This window comes from Malus sylvestris, chromosome 11, assembly GCF_916048215.2.
Source record: "Malus sylvestris chromosome 11, drMalSylv7.2, whole genome shotgun sequence".
Lineage (NCBI taxonomy): Eukaryota > Viridiplantae > Streptophyta > Magnoliopsida > Rosales > Rosaceae > Malus > Malus sylvestris.
In genome coordinates, this window is record NC_062270.1 from 12,312,818 (window position 1) to 12,334,493 (window position 21,676).

A 21,676-nucleotide genomic window follows, 5' to 3' on the forward strand; every position below is an offset into this window, starting at 1 on the left:
TCTAGAGAGAGAATGTTCATTACAATATAAGGTGAGCTAACTCACTATTTATACAAGGAAGGAGTCTTAACAACTAAGTAATCTCTTAACTAACTCACATCCAATGGTCAATATTCTCTAACCAATCTTTGATCTAATGATACATCAACAGAACACATGGCTTACATTAAATCATGCCACTTGGCATTTACATGGTTAATAGCAGCAATATCAAAAATACTTATTTGACATGATCATGTCCATAACAAATAATGTGTTGTTTAAAGCAATGGATTTTTATGTACATTTGGTTGACTCTACATCATTCAATAAAGAGAATGCAAATTAATTCTTTATTATTCTTTGAAGCGATTGAAAGCGCTCTACATCATTGGTTAAAATAAATGCTACTTACATAACCACCAGAAGTGAAATATTTTCGAAATTGAATTGCTAAGAGGGGCTTCTAGAATACAGTCCCTAAGACTTCGGATATGCCTAATAAATAGTATCATGAAGCACAATAATATTTTAGATAAGAATTATTTGAGTTTTGAATACTAGTGATGGTTGAATTGATATTAGGTTCTGCAAACCTAATCAAATGATCTTAAGAGATCATAGAATGGCCGTTATGTCAGTAATGGAAAATATACTTTATTTTGTATGCAGTTCAAGAAGAACATGAAATTCATTTTGAAAATGAGAATGAACATAGCAAATACTTTTTACTACATGTTAGAGGCATCTTAATCATAAACTACTTCAAACGATTAAATGTAAACCCTTCGTATTGTGAGCTAAAAGTTCCTTGGTCTACAATTTTATGTTTTTGTATGACACAAAGTAATGAACCACATCCTCGTTTGTTAGAGATTATTGGCTTAGTCAGTATTAGTCACTATAACCTCAAGTGCAAACAATTCCCTTACATCAAAGAATATTACTTTGCAAAACCTTGCAGTTTAACACAAGCTTTAATCGACTTTACAATATATTTACAATCATTTTAGCACAATTGAGTATTCTTTAGTCTAAAGTTGGGGAAGGATGACATTGTAGCTTAGCTACTAGTGCAATTTCAATTGGACATTTAGTTTATTTACAAAATTGCCATTGGTTTGGGGGCTGAGTTTGTGCTTTAGCTCAACTGTGCATTTTGCAGGCCTTTCTTGTGTGGACCGTTTCTGCCTCCAGTGTAACAACCCGTCCCTAAATTTACGTTTTTATTTATTTTAATTAAGGGAATTGATGAAAATGCCCTATAGACTTTGACTTCCGTTGACCATCGTTTAGAGAAATGTATGACTTATTCTTTTAGCATATTGAGTATTACTCGTTGGTTTGAACGCATAGGCGAAAGCAGTTTGTGAGTCTGGATTATAACGGTATAGTTATGGACGTTTGAAGTTGTTAATCCTTTATTCCTTGCTTTTGCAGTGTCACCCATATGCTCTCGCAGAGGAAAGCCTCCCTTTATTCCTTGCTTTTGCTTTCTACTTTTGCTTTTGTTTCCCACCCCATTTCCTGCAACTTTCAAAACTACAGGGGTTGGCAGCAGGAAATCTGATATCTACTGTTAACTTACATCCATCATTTTGACGTCGAGCATCCATCTTCTGAATCAAATACGTTTGAGATCATTTCCTCTTTGGGGCAACGAAACGAAAGTGATGATCACACCAAGTTCCACTTGTGCCACCCATTCTTTAGGTTCATATTCCTCCACTAACACAACGGACTCTGTCATTCCACTCACTGATGTCGGTGTCCTTTCCCCACTCGAAAACGCCTTTAGTCTACTGTCCATCTCTTTCCCCTATAGCCTCGGGGTCGAATTGGATCTCCATGTCCACCTATATGAGCCATGAAAACCCGCCGACTCCGAGTTGGCATCTGAGTCGGCATAGTTTTGGTGACGGTTATCAGTGCGAGACCGTGAACAGGGCTTGCAGTTTTTGTAGGCTCCCGAGGCCTTCAATGCCATATCTTGGGCAGTGAGGGCCTTGATGGCTTGCTTGGTCCTGAGAGTCTTGGCGACAGCGTCGTCGTCGTCGTCTTGGTGGTGAAAATATCCATTGTTGAGCTGCTTGAAGCAGGGTATACACTTCAGCATCACCGATTCCCGAACAAAAATTGAACGAGATTTCAGATCAGAGCGTTTCCTCTAGGTGTGGCGAAGCTAGTCTCCGTTTAGCAATCACGGTCACAGCCAGCCTAGTAAGCTGAAGATTTCGTTCTCAGAGAACCTCGACATGGAAAATGGTAAATAGGGTTTGGTGGGTACACTCACAGAGAGATAAAGAGATAGAGAGAGGAGATGCGGGATTTTGTCTTGCAGTTGCAGAGAGACTGGGTGAGAAGAGGTGGCTCCGTGGGTTTTTTGGAAAAGTTTTGGGTTCTTGGTTTCTGCAGATTCACGGTGGAGGTTGTGAAGTTTTCACGGTGGTGAGATGGAAAAATGAAAAAGAACCGACATAGATTTTCGTGTCATTTCCCACAAATGGTGCCAAATGTTGATGCATAAAACCGGAGGGGTCTTGGAACAACGTAAATCTGACTGTGAATTTGCAAGAAAGTAAAGAACACAAGATGTATCGTGGTTCACCCCAATGTTTGGGGCTACGTCCACACTGATGTTGATATTGTTTCACTCTGAATGGTGAATATACAAGAAGGCTAGATGCAATGTGCTCTCTAGCCTATTTTCTATGTTTGCCATCTCTTAGATGTTTTCTCTCTTCCCATGGCCTAAACCTTGACCTCTCCCTAATAAGGAGAGTGAGGAGTCCTTTTATAGAATAAAGGCTCCTCACTTATTACATATTTGCCCCTTCATTTATTACATAATTACGTTTGAGTCCCCCGAGTATTTATACAAGGTCTAAATACGGAGGCCCTAAATATGATACAAACAAAATGAATTCCCACCAGGTGGGAATTTGGCCCAATCACAAAGGAAAGGTAAGGGAACCAATTAGAAGGTGAGTTAGTGACCAATCAAATTAAAAGGTTAAGGGACTAATTAGAAGAGGATAGAGAAATCTCCCCTTCAACCCGTGCATACCATGAACCCAGTTTCAATCCGGCCAATCTCCACCATTTTTTAGTTGAAATTCACACATCCATCACTTGCAACCTACTCCACCACCTCCCCTCTACCATCTCCTCCCAATTTGAGGTTTTACTCTACCGGAGCATCGGAGGTGCTCGACGGAAATTCCTCCATTCCGACGAGTTCCACCACTCTTAGTCAACTCCCCTTAGACCTAGAAACTAGACCCAACCAAGGTTAAAGGCGTTGGAACATCGGATAAGTCGAATCAATGAACACCCATTATAGCGTTTCCAGCGGGTTCGTGGCGATTTAAGGCTTTTCCCAGCGAAATTGGGTTTGGCCACAGGTATAGTACTTGCTCTACTCACTGAGATCTTCATTTCTGTGAAGTTTGAGAATTTTTAAAAATGGTTGGTTTTTCCAGCAAGTTGGGGTGGCTGACCGCCGTGTACGGCGAAGCGTGGGCCGAGGCATCACTTGATCTCCCTAGGCTAAATTTTATTCTCCAATTCAGTATGTGAAGTCCGATTGACGAATTTCCGTCGTTTGAACCTAGTTCCATTAAGGTCTACCACTTGATTATTATAGCAATTGACAATCCGATCGTTGGATCGTCACCAAACTTTAATATTTTATAGTACGTAATATATGAGGATCATAGGAACTTACGGATCGGAAATCCGAAGTACAGATCTTCCTGAATTGGATTTGTTAGTGCATAAAATAAAATGTTAATTGCCACTTGAATTTGTAATTAGCGGAGATCCAACCGTTGGATCGTAATTAAACTTTAATATGATGTTTTAGAAACATATTGTGGATCTTTGGAAGTTACAGATCAGAAATATGTTATGCAGATCTTCCGGATTGAGTTACATAGGGTTGTAGACCATACCGTCGATATTTGACTGATGGTTGACTTTTGGTCAATGGGTCTCAAATCACTCTAGAACGTCCTTGGAGATGTGTTTTATGTAATTTACGTGTTATATCGATAAGAATTCTAAGACGTGACTGAATATTTGTTTTAGGCGACGATCGTTCGTGACACCTTGATATTCGTGCTAGGGAGTTGTATCGTGGACCTCAGGTTCTAGTAACAGAGTTTTCGTACCAACTAGGATTATTAGCAAATCTTGGTGTAGATGATTACTATCGATGGTATAATTCTCACTCTATTTTACTGTACTGTACTTATGCTCTGTCATCACATGTGAATTGGGTTCATTCTCGCTCACAACACACTTTTAGGCACTTTTAGGATTAAATTTAGGGAACTTTAACGAAAAACCATATTTTTACACTAAAAAGTAAATCCTGGTTCTATTCACTTTACCCTTTATTTTGTCCTTATCATTAAAACTCAAAATTTTCAAGCCTTTTTCATTAGTTTTCCTTTAAATTTATTCACATTTTCCACATCACTACACTTTATAGTTTCGTTACCTTCCAGGTGTCGGCCAGCAGAGCTCGATTCAGAGTCTTAATGGACATACCGGGTCGGGGTGTGTCAATTTGGTATCAGAGTATAAGTTGGGCAGTATTGCGTTCATCACACACGTGATGTAAGCATTCTCGGTTCTTGAGCCTAATGTTCGAATCTTGCCACCTCGTTGAATACGAAAAATGTGTTAGCTTTTCCTAAGTTTTAGGCAGTTTTGTCGACTTGTCTACATTTTAGAAGATCACTTTGGCGAACGCTTTTAGACGTAGAGTGAAGAACTTCCCAGCTAAGGAAAGGTGTAGATTTGAGACAAGTTGATGGCCCTAAAGCAGGGCTAATGTATCAATAATGGTGTATCACCAGGGATCTATAAATCAATCCCATCATTATTTCATGCCATCTTTATCAACATTTTCGAGATAGGAAACTAGAACTGATTTTGATTCCTTGGTAGTAACCGTTAGCATACCATTTATTAGGATTCCTAAGAAGTTTACTTCATCAGGATTCTAAAATTGTCTTGAGCGACAACCTGGTGCTAAAGTGGTAGCACTCAATGAAAGACACATCTGGGGGACAGTTACTTTTGGTCCTCGATAACACTAATCTTCCTAAATGCACTAGTTATCATCTCGGATCTTCAGGGAAAAGATCGACTTCAGTTTAAGCCTTTCTAAAGTAGATTATTAGAAAATATCTGTTTCCGACTTTGGGACATTCTAACCAATACTAGTTTCGGAATTTCTTTTGGTGATGTAATCGTCATTTCGATGGGTATAGGCATCGAAATACGAGTTGTTATACCTATGATTAGTATAAAATCTCTGAAGTAGTGAGTATTTCCCCTAGAATTATGGAACCACCTCTCAGGACCAGATCCTTATTAGTCGTCCAAAACCACTTACCTGAGCGGGCTCTAGTATGTAATCAGCTATGGTGGCGCTACTAATTGACCATATTGTCCAATATTCAGGAACTGTCAACCAGTATTCAAACGGTATGATTTCTCATACTGAACAGAGGTGCTAGTATCTGGGAATGATACCTTTATACCAGAATGTCGGTTCACAATTTCAAAGTAACGAACAGTATTAAAATATCATAAATTTGTTAATTAGCGCACGACTAATAGACTGATTAACAGTGACTGCTGGTGCCGAAGAAATTAAATCTCGAAAAGTTAGGAGCAAGCTTTGTATTAGGAAAGTAAACTCATAGTTGTTTTCACCTTATCACCTATCTAGGTAAACATAACCTCTCCGACTGGCCACTTTTTCGGTCACTTTCACAGGTAGATAGTAGAATCAAAGTACGGGTTAATTTCTCACTGTTAGAGTGAATGGAGTATCGAGGAAGCTATGAAGATCTATTAGCACGTGGCAAAGTGAAAGGAAGTAGTATGGTACGTTTCGAGGACGTACATTTAGGCGTCATATTCCAAAATCTCACCAGGGATACCATCAAATGGTGAAGAAGTACACCATTAATCCACTTTCTCGTACTATATCAATTTTCCTTGTGACTTTTCGAACAAGTCATACTTCATTGAGATAACTTAGTTACGAAAACTTACCGATTAGGAATTTATCCAATCAACCCCTTATCTAGGAATCCTCAAACCTATCTACGAAGGCGAAAGACCGAATTGATGGTCTCTTTGACCAACTTCTTGAGCTTGAGTTTTCTTTCGTAACATGTTGAATTCATAGTAGTCTTACCGATGACTTTCTCATCCACTTTAGTAATGAGACCAAATTCTCTAAATAGCGACAGTTAGCTTTATACAAAATTTCTCAAACGTTAGTTTTGTTTAGATTTGCACTTTTCTCGGGAGACGTGATTTCCGCAGATGATATTCTTTTCTTTTTCCAAAAAGGTTGTAGCGGAAGAAAGTTGACATTCTCACGAAGTGTTGTGAAGTTCGAGATATCTTTGATCTTGTTGATTTATTGACAATTTGTTAGCGATTTTTTCGGCTATAGTGTTCTTCCTCACTTTTTGACAGAGGAAAGTTGGTTTAGTTTAGGATGTGGGATATGAATAAAATTTCTGACAACAAAAGTGTTGTCTCACCTTACCTTTGCTTTACACCTTTCGATGATGTTTTCTTCGGATATTTTGGCTGTGTAGATGCAGCATGACGGGGTAACACTTATGTTTCCCAACGGTTGGAACCGTATGAAGTGAACCTCCTTATTCATGACCTAGAGTCAATTGTCATCATCTTCATTTGGAAAATCGGATGACATTTCTCTAAGGAGAAGCGTGTCAAAAATCTTTACTAACCTCAGACTTCTCAATTACATCCTCATATGTGATGAACTAAATTTCTGACAGCAGCGATGGAAGAACCAAATCAACGCCTACGATTGCACTATCGTGTATTACCCCGGTGGTGCAAACGTAGTTACTGAGCACCTTTAGCTTGTCCTATCCCACCTTAATTGGAATTCACAAGTATTGTTTTGACGTTACTCATGAGATATCAATAAATTGTTTAGATGGTTATCACAAGTATTGTTTTAACGTTACTCATGAGATATTAATAAATTGTTTGGATGGTTATAACCACTTCCTATATCTGTATAAGGATGGGAAATATCACCATAAGATTCCAATACGAGGTATCTTGTACATGTGGAGTTATGATGATGTTTCAGTGACCATTGACCGACGTGACAAGTTAGCTCATTTTCCTTTGGTCCAGATGGACTATGTTTAGACCACTTGGTAAAATTCCTCATTCTTGAAATTATCATATTTTTCTAGCATTTAGACCAACACCTATTCTAACTGTGATTCCATATTTACCCCTCTGTGCTGGAAGACATTCCAGTCAACCTTGGGTATGTGTCTATCCTACTACACTTCATATTATTCTTGAAACAGAGAAACCATTTAAAGGAATTGCTCGGATATTGAAATGTAGTTGTGATCAATAATTCTTCAATCACCTAACAAATACTCTATTAAACGAATTTTTACCGTTGGTGATTGAATATTTCTGAAGCTACCGTTGTAGCGAGATGTCATACATTAATTTCAATTACCTTGTATTTGAAATGTGTTGGACTTATTTAACTCTCAAACTATAGACATTATTTTTCGCTATATTCAAGAGGAAATTAATATGAAGCTGCTCGCTAAGGCGTTGTGGACTACATTATTCGACTACATGGTACGTTTGTCACTTTTGTATCTCACAATGCATGTTTCACTTCTAAGCATTGGGAAGTCTTCTTGAATGCTATGGGTATGGAGTTGTTACCTGGTACTACACATACCTTAGTGTACTTGTTGCTTTGTATGTTTTACAGTTTTAGTGAATTATGATAGACACTTAGCTTTGTTAGAGTCGTGTGTAACTGCGGTTAGACTTTCAGTTTTGGGTATGTCACCACTTGAGACGTGATACAGAAATTCTATGCATAATACTTGATTGAAAGATGAATATTGCGAATAGGTATTTAAATAATTGAGATTGCAATTTAGGAAAATTGTGTGCTATTTACGTTGTGACCGAGAAGGTAGCATGTGAGCGCAGTCGAGGTGCTAATTAGACGATGTAGGTGTATTTCCCAAGGAGGGGCAAGTTGGTAATATTACATCCTCAGGAATTATTTACTTGCTTATCGTGGCAACGGTGAGTTATTGAAATTGCGGGCTACAGACTGTAATGTTTATAACTTATTTGTTGGATTCGTTAAGCAAGTGGATAGATAGGTCCGTTTACGTTAGTATAATTATTTATTTATCTATTTATTGTTTGGGTTTGACCCAAAGATACTGTGTACATACCTCCTAAGTATGTGACGCTATGAGTGCGTAGGTAAAATTTCTCTATGCTCAGTTTTGATTTCAGTACAACTATTTCTACGTTATTACATATACGTATTTGGACGTTATGCTTTTATATGTCTATTTTTTACCGAATGTTTTTATAAAAGTATTATATTTTGGCATTGTAATGAAGGAGAAGGAAAGTTTGAGTTTAGAGGCATGAAAGAGGAATCACTGCACTCCCATCGCAACGGAATGACATTCTCTTTTATGCAACTGCTCTAACTTGATATCTTCTTTACATAGCTGTTTTTCTACTGTCTTTTCACTATTCTGGTATAATAAATTATTTCAAATTTTGGGGACTTAAGTTGGGAAGATTGTGACAATCCATCCCTAAATATACGTTTTTATTTATTTTAATTGAGGGAATTGACGAAAATGTCCTAAAGGCAAGGACTTTGACTTCCGTTGACCATCGTCTAGAGAAACGTATGACTTATTCTTTTAGCATATTTGAGTAGTACTCGTTGGTCCGAACGCATAGGCGAAAGCCGTTTGCAAGTCTGGATTATAACAGTATAGTTATGGACGTTCGAAGTTGTTTTTCCTTATTTTTTTTTTACCTTAACCCTTTAATTAAATGAATTCCCACCATGTGGGAATTTGGCCCAATCACAAAGGAAAGGTAGGGGAACCAATTAGAAGGTGAGTTAGTGACCAATCAAATTAAAAGGTTAAGGGACCAATTAGAAGAAGAGAGTGAAATGGTTATCTCTTTTTCAACCTGTGCATACCAGGAACCCAATTTCTATATGGCCAAAATTCCAGCCAATCTCCACCATTTTTCAGTTGAAATTCACACATCCATCACTTGAAACCTACTCCACCACCTCCCCTCTACCATCTCCTCCCAATTTGAGGGTTTTTAGGTCCAAAACCGTGAGAAACTCCATTGGAGCATCAGAGGTGCTCGACGACGATTCCTCCGTTCCAACGAGTTCCATCACCCACCACCACTCTTAATCAACTCCCCTTGGACCTAGGAACAAGACCCAACCAGTGTTAAGGGTGTTGGAACATCGGAGAAATCGAATCGACGAACACTCATTATAGGGTTTCTGGCGAGTTCGGAGCGATTTGAGGCTTTTCCTGGCTAAATTGGGCTTGGCCACAGGTATAAAACTTTCTTTACTCATTGATATCTTCATTTTTGTGAAGTTTGAGAATTTTTTGAAATGGTTGATTTTTCCGACGAGTTTGGGTGGTTGAACGCCATGTAAGGCGGTGCGTGGACCAAGGCATCCCTTGAACTCCCTAGGCTAAAATTGATTCTCCAATTCTGTATGTGAAGTCTGATTGACGAATTTCCATCGTTTGAACCTAGTTCCATTAAGGTCCGTCACTTGATTATCATAGCAATCGACGATCCGACCGTTGGATAGTCACCAAACTTTAATATGTTATAGTACGTAATATGTGAGGGTCATAGGAACTTACGGATTGGGAATCCGACATACGGATCTTCATGAATTGGATTTGTTAGTTCATAAAATAAAGCGTTAACCGCCACTTGAATTCGCAATTGGCAGAGATCCAACCGTTGGATCTTAATGAAACTTTCGTATGATGTTTTAGAAACATAAAGTGGATCTTTTGAAGTTACGGATTGGAAATCTGTTATGCAGATCTTCCGGATTGAGTTACATAGGATTGTGGACCCTACCGTCGATCTTTGACCAACGGTTGACTTTTGGTCAATGGGTCTCAAACCATTCCAAAATGTCCTTGGAGAAATGTAAGTTACGTGTTTTATCAATAAGAATTCTGAGACATGACTAAATATTTATTTTAGGCGATGATTGTTTGTGACGTGTTGATATTCGTGCTACGGAGTTGTAATACAAACCTTAGGTTCTATTAGCAGAGTTTTTGTACCGACGAGGATTATTGGCAAATCTTGGTGTAGGCAATTACTATCGATGGTATAATTCTCACCCTATTTTACTGTAATGTACTTATGCTCTGTCATCACGTGTGAATTGGATTCATTCCCGCTCACAACACACTCTTATATTTAGGCACTTTTAGGATTAAATTTATTCACATTTTCCATATCGCTATACTTTATGACTTCGTCACCTTTCAGGTGTCAGCCAACACAGCTCGACTCAGAATCCTAATGGACATACCAGGTCGGGGTGTGTCATCAAGCGCTTAGGCTCGCTTGGGCTTTGAAATGACAATTTTGCCCATATGGGTTTGAATCCTATGGTTTCCTGAAAAACTTGGCTGGCAGTTTTGGAATTCCAATTGTTCTTGACCCGTTAACGTGGTGGGTTCGAGGGAGAGAGAGAGAGGGGTTGTGGCAGAAAGAGAGAGAGAGCAAGAGAGGGAGTGATGGGCACATGAATTAGGGTTGGGTGGATTCGATGGGGGCCTAGGACATTCGTGTTTGATGAGGGTTTACATAGAGAGGGAGAGAGTAGGCCGGAGGCTGAGGGGAGGGAGGGGATGTTGTGGAAAGAGAGAGAGATAGAGAGAGAGGGGTAGGTGTAGGAATTAGGGCAGGGTGACCTCAATGGCGCACGACACATTCGTGGGTGGTGATGGTTTATAGAGGCATGAAGAAAGGTAGGGCATGCGGCTTATAGAGAGAGAGGGAGAGAGAATGAGGGTTGTTCATGTCGAGCAGTGGAAAGTCAGGGTCGTTGTGTGCACGTTTTCCTCACCTTTTGTCCATTATGTATCTGCATGTGCGGATTTTGTCCAAGTTTGCTCATTCTTGGTCTTTCTTGTGTCTGCATTTGCTAATTGACAAGATGAGTCATTTTTTAATATGTGGTTTACTGTTTGGTTAGGTTTCAACTCATGCTTTTGTGATTTTTTTTAATGAATTTGGGGATTGGAGAGTGCTTTTTGTGTTCTTTTTGTTTTGTTGCTTTAAGGACCTGTTTATGCTCATTTTATTTTTCTGGTTATGTTATACTATCCTCTGTGTTTTTCTCTTCGAAGGTGAGTTGTTCTGCTATCCACTGTGTTTCTCTGTTTTGTGAGGATTTGGTTTCACTGCATGCTTCAATTGCTATTTTTTTTCTTCTGCTGTTCATATTACCACTGTAATAGTTCTTGTAGTTTTCCATTTTCATGTCCTTTCGATTAGTGATGTGTAGGAGTTATGTCCTACTATTATAAGGTAGTGGTTTTTGTGATTTACAGTTGATTTTAGGAATTGAGTGGTTTTGGTTTATGGGTTTCTCTTTTCTTTGTTGAATTTATGATGAGTTGCATTTTTTAATGGAATGATTGTTTATTTTTCATCTCATTAGTACTCTCTATCTCGACCTAATTTTAACACATATGCGCACACAAATCACAATTTGGCTTTTAAGTTTGGGTTCTGGTTTTTAATATTTATATTTTTGGATATTGGAAATTGTATTTTGTTTGGATTAATCACAGGGCAGGTACCATATAGGTTTTTTAAATTTATTTACTAATTTAATTTTGACTTTTAAGTTTGGGTTCTGATTTTTAATATTTATATTTTTATATAAATTTGATGTAATTTAAGAAATTTGATGTTTTCTCAAGGGTTTGACGATTTCTGATTATATGAAAGTTGTGTGGTTCAAAAGGTAATGGAAGCTTTGAATTTTCTAACATTATGTTTTTTCTAGTGAAAGGAAATTTATCATTGTATTTCTGAAGAAAAGGTTTATATTTATTTGGGCTTATGTCTTTACAGTTATTGTTCATTGGGGTTTTAAGCTTTTTTTTTTCTCGACGGTATGAAGTTGTATTTTTGGTGTTCTTATATTATGTGCACCATTTTTGTTTATCATGCCAGTGAACCGATGAGCTTTAGGTTTTTTATTTTGGTAGATTATGATTTGTTGTGGTTAATGTTCATCCAAATTGAATCATAGAGTGACAGTGTGGGTTTACATTTGTTACCTTTGCATTATGTTTGTTTTTTGCGTGTGTTTTGTTATTTCTTTTGGTTATGAAAAAATGAAACTGTATGCGGCCTGAGATCGTTCTATGTGATGTCATGTTCTCCCCGTTCATGCTATTTTTGGATAATATAGAAATATTTTATAGAATCCAAAGCTTGTTGTGTAGTTAGGTTGAAGATCATGTTTTCTGTCTTCGTACAAAGCATAGAATGATAAACTTAGGTGCTGCTCAGTATTGTGAACTCATTTATATTTGTTTTGGTGTTGGGGTTTAAACCCTAGACCCTGGTATGTTTGCTTTGATGTTCGTAAAATGTGTTTTTTTTTTTTTTTTTCAATCCTTTGCATGTGGTCTAAAAATTGAACTTCCATAGACTTTTTGTGGGTGGCACACTATAGCTTGGTGATAGTGTAATTTCGATTTGAGTAAATTGTACAAATGGTCCCTTAACTTTAATCAAATTGGAGCAATGGTCTCTCAACTAAAAATCCATTACCTTTGGTCCCTCAACTTATCAAAACGTGCAGCTATGGTCCCTCAACTAAAAATCCATTACCATTAGTCCCTGAATTTTAATTCAAGTGGAGAAATGGTCCTTTAACTTTAACCCAATTATAGCAATGGTCCTTCCAATATAACTCGTTTTGACAAATTTTTTGACATAGTTGACGAAAAGAACCATAATTATACACTTTGATGAGTTAAGGGATCCTAATTATATAAATGGTCATTCCAACATAGCTTATTTTGACAAAATTTTGACAAAATTGATGAAAAGGACTATAGCTACACATTTTGATAAGTTGAGGGACCAATGGTAATGGATTTTTAGTTGAGGGACCATTGCTCCAATTTGATTAAAGTTGAGGGACCATTTGTACAATTTACTCTTTCGATTTGGGATTTGAGTTTATTTAGGGAATTACGATCTTTTTTAAGATTTGAAAAAGGGTCGGGCCTTGGGTTTGTTGGGAGGGGTGGCACTGTTGCTTAGCTGCAGAGCAATATCAATTGGGTATTTTTTTTTTTTTTAACGGAATTGCCGTTGGTTTGGGGGCTGGGTTTTTGCTTGGGGCGGGTTGTATATTTTTTTGGGCCTTTTATGCGTGGCCTGTTTCCCCTTCAACGCTTGGCCGGGCAGTTTTGGAGAGGGTAGCTGTTACAGAGAGATGGAGGGAAAGGGAAGCGTTCTTCAACAGTTTTAAAGATGATGGAAGCTTTTCAACAAGGCCACAAAAAATTATATGGTTGTGAATCTAAAGTGAGTTTGGGTATTGGTCCTAAACCCTAAAGAGCATACTAGACATTTGTTTTTGGTTTTAATCATAGTCATGCGATTGTTGGACGCATTTCAACATGTGTCTCTCTTTTACCTGTTTTTCCTTTTGATTCTCTTTTACGTTTAATGGATGTTCTTAAAAAGTTTGCTTTTCAAGCTTCATATCCTCTGTCGTGCATTTCTATGTACTATTGTTGTTGATGTTGTATTATATCTGTTATTCAGAGCAAATAAAATGTTGAAAGAAATTGATCGAAGTGAATAACATATCCAAGGAGTTTTGGTAAAAAATTTAAGGAGATTGGTTAGAGATCAAAAAGAAGAAGAACTTCGAGGAACTAAACTTAAATTTTCAAACACTGCTCCAGGACCAGGCACATCAACTACACACAAAATAGAGAAAACAAGAATGGGTTTACCATCGAAACAAATTGGTTGTTCACACAATATACTTGCCTGCAAATCCTAATAATTGGCCAAATGAAGAAGACTTTAGAGTCATAAATCATTTTTCTATCCACTTAGACCCTCTATTTTGCTCTCGAGTCTCTAGGGACAGGTGAGAAATTAATTTATAGGATAAAGATAGGTAGGTGTGTGAATCATATTATTTGTACGTTGATTGGTGTTTCAGTGTGGGACTTTTGTCATCCGTTGTATATGTGCAAATGGCGTCGTTCTAAATATGTGTAAACCAAGTTATGGTCAATAAGAACAAGCTTATTAAACCGCATACTACATGTGTACTCTTATGCAATCACATTGTGTTGTGGTCACTTTCTTAAAATATTTAATTTTGTTCTATTATTTATATTACATGTCACTTGCTTTAATGTGATGCTGCTGTTATCTAAATAACAAAAAGAATTACCGCTCTTCTTTAAGATAAGATTTGAACTGCAAGACAATTTTTTTAACCCGCCGCAACGCTCAGGCATCAATTCTTCTAGTTTTAATTAAAAACCAGATCTCAAACTGAAGACCATAATTAATCAAGGCTACATAACTTGTTGAGGTCAAATTAGTTTTTGTTTTATTTCTTTGAGTTTTACACTAACAGAAAGGGAAATACAGAAAAATGGAATTCCCAGTTCAGGAAGGTTTCAGTCATCTAAAATCTAAAATTAATTCCTTTCAGCACAGCACTGAAGAGCTAAGCCATCCGCTTTCAGCTTTCTACCAAGTCCTTAATAATATGCTCACCTTGAAATGTTACAAAATTGGGGGATAGCCTAACTGCTCAATTTCCCAGCTTAGCTTTGAAGCAACTCTTTCATGGCGTGGAAAATATTCCTGATGAAAAGTAAAAAAATATGCAGATCAAGTTTAATTAGTACATGCAAATGCAGCAAAAAAAAAAAAAAAAGTACTAGAAGTTGGAAAACCCTTTTGATTAATTACCTCCATTTTCTTCACTAACTCCTTGGCAGTAGGAGCAGAAACAATTATGTGGCGTGCTGTTGGACTAATGAAACCTTCCTCTACTGCCTTGTCAATAAATGACAACAAGGAGTTATAGTACCCATCCACGTTCAGCAAACCAACCTGAAAAAAGGACATTTTTAATCCACCTTACGATTTAAAGAAAATGGTGATAAATAGTTTTCTTGCCAAATTCTGTTTTCAGATTGTGAAATCCAGAATGTAAACCTGGGCAAAAATCCAACATGATCGATGATAAAAATTCGCAGTTTGAAACAGTTTATTAAGAGAACATTTTCCTTGAAGATGTTCATAAGATCATAAGACCTCGAATTCTTCATTTTAAAGGTGTGGATTTGAACTAATCGAGTCACTTTAAGTACCTAGGCTACAAATAAATTAATTAAAGCACAAACATAGGCATTACCGGTTTGTCATGAATGCCCAGTTGAGCCCATGTTATCACTTCAAGAAGCTCTTCAAGAGTTCCATAGCCACCTTCATACATTCAAAGAAAAAGGAATAAATAAATAAATAAATAAAATAATAATGATCAATTACTAGTAATTGAGTCCAATCCTCTTTTTTCCCTTTTCACTTTAACTAAAGGAGCTTCGAATGAACCCAATTAGACTGAACTTGAGGCCCAAAATGTAGGCCTAATTTGTTAATATGAAAAGGTTGGTGATTTTGTTTTTATGGACAAAATATGTTAGTGATCTTGACCTACTTTTTTTAAGTTATTAGAGAATGCTACACGTCTTTAGTTTGCTATACGTTTTCAGTTTAGAATGCAGATGGTCAAAATCGAAGTCTTGAAATTATCCTATAACAATAGCAACACCACCTTCTACCCAAATCACCGTAGAAACGGTGCCCAAAAGTGCAAACCCCGCTCCCTTTTAGCAAACTTTAGTAGTGAGCTTGGGTTTTACATGGATAGGAATTAGGATAGGATTGAAAAAAGTGTTCCAGCTCCTAAATTAAATAAATGTCCCAAAAAATTGAAAGATGAATAAATGGAGGACAAGTTGGTTAAAAGGGTTAAGAGTCAGCGTGAAACTTTTTTGTCTTATTTCACGTGCAGGCCACATCTTACTAAGGACCATTTTCATCTGGCATTTGGTCGATTTGGTGAAAGGGTTAATATTCTTCTTCTTTCCCTTTTTTTTTTTTTTCGTATTTTTTTTCATTTTGTTTTGTGTCTATACAGGTTGTCAACCTCCTTTTGTTTTTAAATAAAAAAAAAGGAACAACATATGGCAAGTCACGATTATCTATCATTTTCAGAGGTCGGGAAGACTCACAAAGACATTTTAAAGAAATGTTCCAAGTTTTTCCTTTTAGGTATTTAAAAAGGTGGTCAGATTTAAGTAATGACTAGCCTTATAGTCGCCTATAGCAATTGGTATTTTATGCTAAATTATGTTTGTAGATCTTAGGCTAAAAATAATAATTTTATAGTTTTTATTAAAAAAAAAAGTAATTATTCAAAAATAAATAAAAATAAAAATGAAACCACCCACTACGGGTGTTTTTCTTTAAAAAAAAATATCAAATACTAATTTCATTGAAAATGTCTTGAACTATCTTATCCTTATGAATTAAATTGTTTTATTTTGAAAACCCTAAATAGAGAGGGGCATTCCTTAAGATTTTGAAAGCTTCACATTTTTACCTTCTTATTTTATATATAGGTATATGAATTAATTAATTATTTTGATGAAGTGTTTTGTGTGTTTTTTTACTATTTAAAATTTAAACCACCGGCAGCTTCCTGCTGCAATGTCGGCTAACGCCAAATATAAACCCCCTTCTCCCTTCAGGATTACAGTTTTTTGTTAATTTATTGTTATTAAGAGAAGGGATCGGATTTAAAATTATTACAATAATTTAATGAAAATGGGGGTTTCGAACTTCGGATACATAGGGTGAAAATCCAATATCCTATTCACTAAGATATTAAACCAAATGCTCCAGGAAATATATTAACATTTAACAGTACCTTTGCAGATTTCCAAGTACATATGGTTTATTGCTAAGGGCCACAACTGACACCTTCATCTTTTATGTTTTTTTGTTCAGAGAGATATGGAAGAAGATAGCATGAAACGGCTAACAGTTTCTAATTGGGAATTAAAATCTAATAAACGGCAAGCGGATCATGAGGGTATGAGGGTTTCGATTACACCCTATTAAATGAGTGTAAATAATTGTGTATATGTATTTCTTATTATCCGATAACACAAATTGTAGTCGAGATGAGAGATCCAGACTTACAGAAATTACACAAAATTTCTCACTGAGGTTAATCTAAACAGGGTTGGTCACAATATATTTTCTCGTGGAAAATATTCTTTAGCAAAATTTCAGTAGGACTAACTTATTTTCCAAGTGTTCTTTTCAGCTTGGTGTTGATGCCTTTAATTATGAACAATATGGCCCATTTCAACTTATGTCTTCTGAAAATATATCATATTGTTGCTGGATTTTATATCATTTTATCTTGTTACTTTATGGTCAATTTAAACTTTTACTCTCATGTATTTCAAGGGAACTTTGAGTAAACCATGAAAATATAAGTTATGTTATTAAGGTGTTTTGGTATGAAGTGTATACAGTGTGTGTGTGTGTACATGCCAGGTTATATACCAACCAGGTAAGGCAATAAAGGCATCAGAGTGCTTTGCCATCTCTGCCTTCCTTTGGTGCATGTCTGCTACTGCTTTCACTTCCCCCACAGTGTCTCCAGTTATCTGAAAACTCGGCCAATACACACAAATTGGTCCCCATAAAAATAAAAAAAATAAAAACTGAAGATATTGGGTAGAAAAACAAGCACAAAGGAAGAGAGAGAGAGAGAGAGAGAGAGAGAGAGAGAGATTTGTCATAGTGTTGGTCAAAGAGGGAACTGGATCCCTTCCGGATGCAAAAGAATCTGAGCCCACTAATCAATGAATTCGAATCATTAAAATTTGATCTAACGGCTACAATTATTATAACTTTAGAGGGTCCTCCTGTTTGTAACCATTAGATAAAATTTCAATGGTCCGAATTCATTGATTAGTGGGCTCAGATCCGTTGGATCCGGAGGGATCCAGTTTGTCCAAAGAGAAGCAATCATGAGTGGTGCACAGTGGTGGGCTCAATCTAATATCATTTGAGTCAGCAGCTCCATACAAGGCAAAAAGAATTAGTGACATCTTGAATGCCACATTCTCTTGTGTCTATCTTCTCACATCAACATATTATAATTACATGGAAAGAGAGAAAGAAAATTTGAAAAATAAATATACACTCATTTATCCTTAAAATTTTCTCAAAATAAGGAGATAGAAAATACAAAAAAATTACAAGTATAAAAGGCTGATATTTTTGTTCCATGAAGAATCTGAGTAACTACTAGTGGGATATAAAGCTAGAAGAGAAGGACAAAAATGTGGAAGACCCAAGATTGGGCAGGTGGATTCAGGGATGAATTCAAAACCAATTCCACATGTGAAAGCTGAAAAATTGGAGCACCAATCATATTTCTAAGCTAGAGAGAGTCTAGCTGTCGATCTTGAACTCCAAAAATGGCATGAGAAAAACCCAGAATATTAAGATAACAAAGGTGAGGTAGAAATTCATCATGAAATAATATTCTAAAATAATTTTAAAAATAAAGAGAAAAGTAGATATCTCTGTCTCTGTCTCTGTCTCTCCCTCTCTGTGTATTTTTCTCACAAGTTGTGTTTTGTATGGTCATTTTCATCATATTGTGTTAGAGTAAAATGCCATGGGAAAAAATAATAATAGAGAACATACCTCTCTAGGCATGAGTGTCTTGGGAATAACTCTACAGAGACAATAACATGACAAAAATTATTAGTTTGAGTTGAAAACCAAAAGCAGAATTAAAGGCAAGGAGGAAGAATTAAGATCCTCACCCAATGACATGTCTACCACCATCATAAACAGCTTGGGAAATCAGCCCCATCAGTCCAACACTCCCTCCTCCATATACCAAATCAATATTCTTTGAAACCTTTTGCAAAATATGAATCACAAAATGATACTCAGTAACTAAAAATAATTTTGGAGAATTGTTACCCTAAAAAAGTCGTCCTCTACCTTTTTTTAGTGAAAAAAGTAAAGACAGAAGTGCATGATGACTATTAGGGAATACAAATTAATAAAATTCTCATCATACTAGAATCACCCTATTTCCATATGAGAGAGAGAGAGGGAGGTACTAGTCAAATAAACTACATTTGGTTGTTCCATGAAAGTGGGAAGGATAGATAAAATGATTTCATTGTTAATTCCCAGCCTTCTTTATGTATATACACATATATAGATTGAGAGTAAGATACATGAAGCAGAGGCTTGAAGTTGCAAATGGTCAAAACTAATAAGCTTATGTCAATCTAAGAGCATCAATTGAAAACATAAACCCGTTATATACGTATATACATATGTATATGTGTATATTGTGTGTGTGTGTGTGTGTGTAGAAGAATGAAGATCAACCTACTTGAAATTCAGCTAGAAAACCCAAAAAATCAAACCCAAGTTGAAAAGCGAGTATTAGTTTTAGTATTACCAGTTCTTCTCCCAGCTCAATAGCTGCTTCTTTATAACTGCTTTTGTTTCCTGGACTACTTCCACAAAACACACAAATCCTCTTGAATTTTGATAGCTTCATTTCCTTCTCCATCTTTCTCTTAATCTCTCTCTTCTTTTTCCTCTCTCTCTCTCTCTCTCTCTCTCTCTCTCTCTCTCTCTCTCTAACAGGTTGAGAATTTGGAAGTGATGTTGTTTGATTTCGTTTCATGGGGCTGTGTTTGCACATATATATAACGGTACAACATATAGGCGTATATTAGCACGCGCAGTTCCATACTCAATGGTCCATCCATCCCTTTGCGGACCAGAGAGAGTACGGGGCTTATTTTATCACCCGAGTTGTATCCATATCTATCTTACCAACCAATCGGAATGAGACTTTACCTTTTGTTGTCAATTGTATTATTATATATGTCGGGTGGAAGATAATTAAAGATAATTAGACAATGTTACCAATTAGTATCATGTGAGCGTGGATTACAGTGTTTTAGTTATATTGCATTATGAGGTATTAAAATGACATCAATTTGTTTTTTTAGTCTGATTGCCTATGTGATTCTTTATTAAATTGATGATATGGTGAGTATGACACTAGGATACGATCTGATATTTAACTAACATTTGCATTATATTGCTATTAAAAACTTATCAAATAATAGAGGATTAAACGTTCAAGTAGGCTAAATGTATAATTAATACAATCTCAAAACTTTAGTGTGCAATGTGAAAAAAATTAAAACTTCCTAATTCACCTTCAATCTGAAAGGTATAAAATATATTTAGCGCTAATTTGTAATATACCAATATGTGCTTTGATCATTCCACCTAGTGTCAAATTGGAGTTTGAACATTTTTGTTTCATCCAATTTGGCCTTCGAACTAGGGGTGGGTTCAAAAAACCGAAAACCGAACCGGACCGAGGCCAAAAAAACCTGAACAGAAAAAAACCGAACCGAACCGATATGTATATATTTAATTTTTTTTTCAATATTTATAAATAGTTTAGTCATACAATCATAACAAAATAGAATATGTTGCCAAGTTGGTTACACTGAAACTTTTCAAGCTAGAGCGCATAGGTTCGAACCCTTGTGCCTTTAGGATTTTGAAGAAATTTTTTAATTTTTATAAGAAATCAACAAAACCCTTTTAACCCTAGCCACTAGGTAGTAGCCGCACCTCACCTTTTCTAGTTTTCATTCCCCCTCTTCTCTCTCTCTCTCGTTCCCTGCCTCCAGACTCTCTCAATCTCCATGTTCGTGCCTCAAATTTCTCCATTCTTCTCCATAACCCTCATCCTCCTTTCTATTCCAAGCTTCATATTTGTGAGACCCTCCATGTCGATGCAGAGTCTCACCCCCATGACCGCGATCTGCGACTTCCTCTCGCTGTTTTGAGTCTTGATGACGACCCACGACTTCCTTTACAAGGTTAGTTTCATGGTAATTTCTCTCATGTTCTACAGATTTCTTTTCAATTTCATGGGTTTTGCAAAATTTATTTTCAATTTCATGGGTTCTGCAACTTTTCAACTTCATGGGGTTTGCGATTTTCTTTTCCTTCTTTTGTCTGGGAACTGAAGCAACAATCATGTATTGATTGCGATTTTATTTTCAATTTCATTGCTATAGATAATCTCCTTCCTTTGCTTTTACATCCTTCATTTAGGTTTTGCTTCATTTGATTGCTTAATGAGAATTGTGAAATTGGAGAGCGTTTCGATTTGGGTTTTCCTTGATGAAATTTTTTGACTTTAGAGCTTCGAAATGCAGAAAAATAGTAAGAAAGGTTATGAGTTTCGGGTTAGTGGTTATTGATTCAGTTAATTTGGATTTTGTAGGTAGAGATGGTTTGACCCACAACATGTTGGATAACATACATGCTCACTGGAAGCACCGGAGAGTGCAAGATTAAATGCAAAGGTGTTTGTAGAAGAAGAAGGAAAAAAAAATCAAACCGGGCCGAAACCGAACCGAAAAAAACTGAAAAAAATGAACCGAACCGAACCGAACCGAAATTTCGGTTCAGTTTCGATTTTGGCAAAAATCCGAATCGTTTCGAACCAAACCCAACCCTACTTCGAACTTCTTGGATAGGATTTGGATCCTCTCCTGAGCAAAGGGTCCGAATCCTGCTGACCAAGCAA

The 21,676-nt window shown here is 36.6% G+C and overlaps 2 protein-coding genes across 2 annotated transcripts; both read right to left on the reverse strand.

The window, feature by feature from the left end:
- Nucleotides 1-1,603: 1,603 nt before the first annotated feature.
- Nucleotides 1,604-2,095, reverse strand: LOC126590240 (protein Brevis radix-like 3). Its single transcript, XM_050255743.1, has 2 exons — nucleotides 1,855-2,095; nucleotides 1,604-1,722 (listed from the first exon to the last, which is right to left on the reverse strand). Exons 1-2 carry the CDS (start codon nucleotides 2,093-2,095, stop codon nucleotides 1,604-1,606), a joined length of 360 nt encoding a protein of 119 aa, XP_050111700.1.
- Nucleotides 2,096-14,507: 12,412 nt separating this feature from the next.
- Nucleotides 14,508-19,835, reverse strand: LOC126588230 (cytokinin riboside 5'-monophosphate phosphoribohydrolase LOG1-like). The gene is made up of 7 exons (XM_050253308.1): nucleotides 19,508-19,835; nucleotides 18,852-18,949; nucleotides 18,730-18,760; nucleotides 17,579-17,678; nucleotides 15,350-15,420; nucleotides 14,902-15,045; nucleotides 14,508-14,793 (listed from the first exon to the last, which is right to left on the reverse strand). Exons 1-7 carry the CDS (start codon nucleotides 19,754-19,756, stop codon nucleotides 14,713-14,715), a joined length of 774 nt encoding a protein of 257 aa, XP_050109265.1. The 5' UTR covers nucleotides 19,757-19,835; the 3' UTR covers nucleotides 14,508-14,712.
- Nucleotides 19,836-21,676: the final 1,841 nt, after the last annotated feature.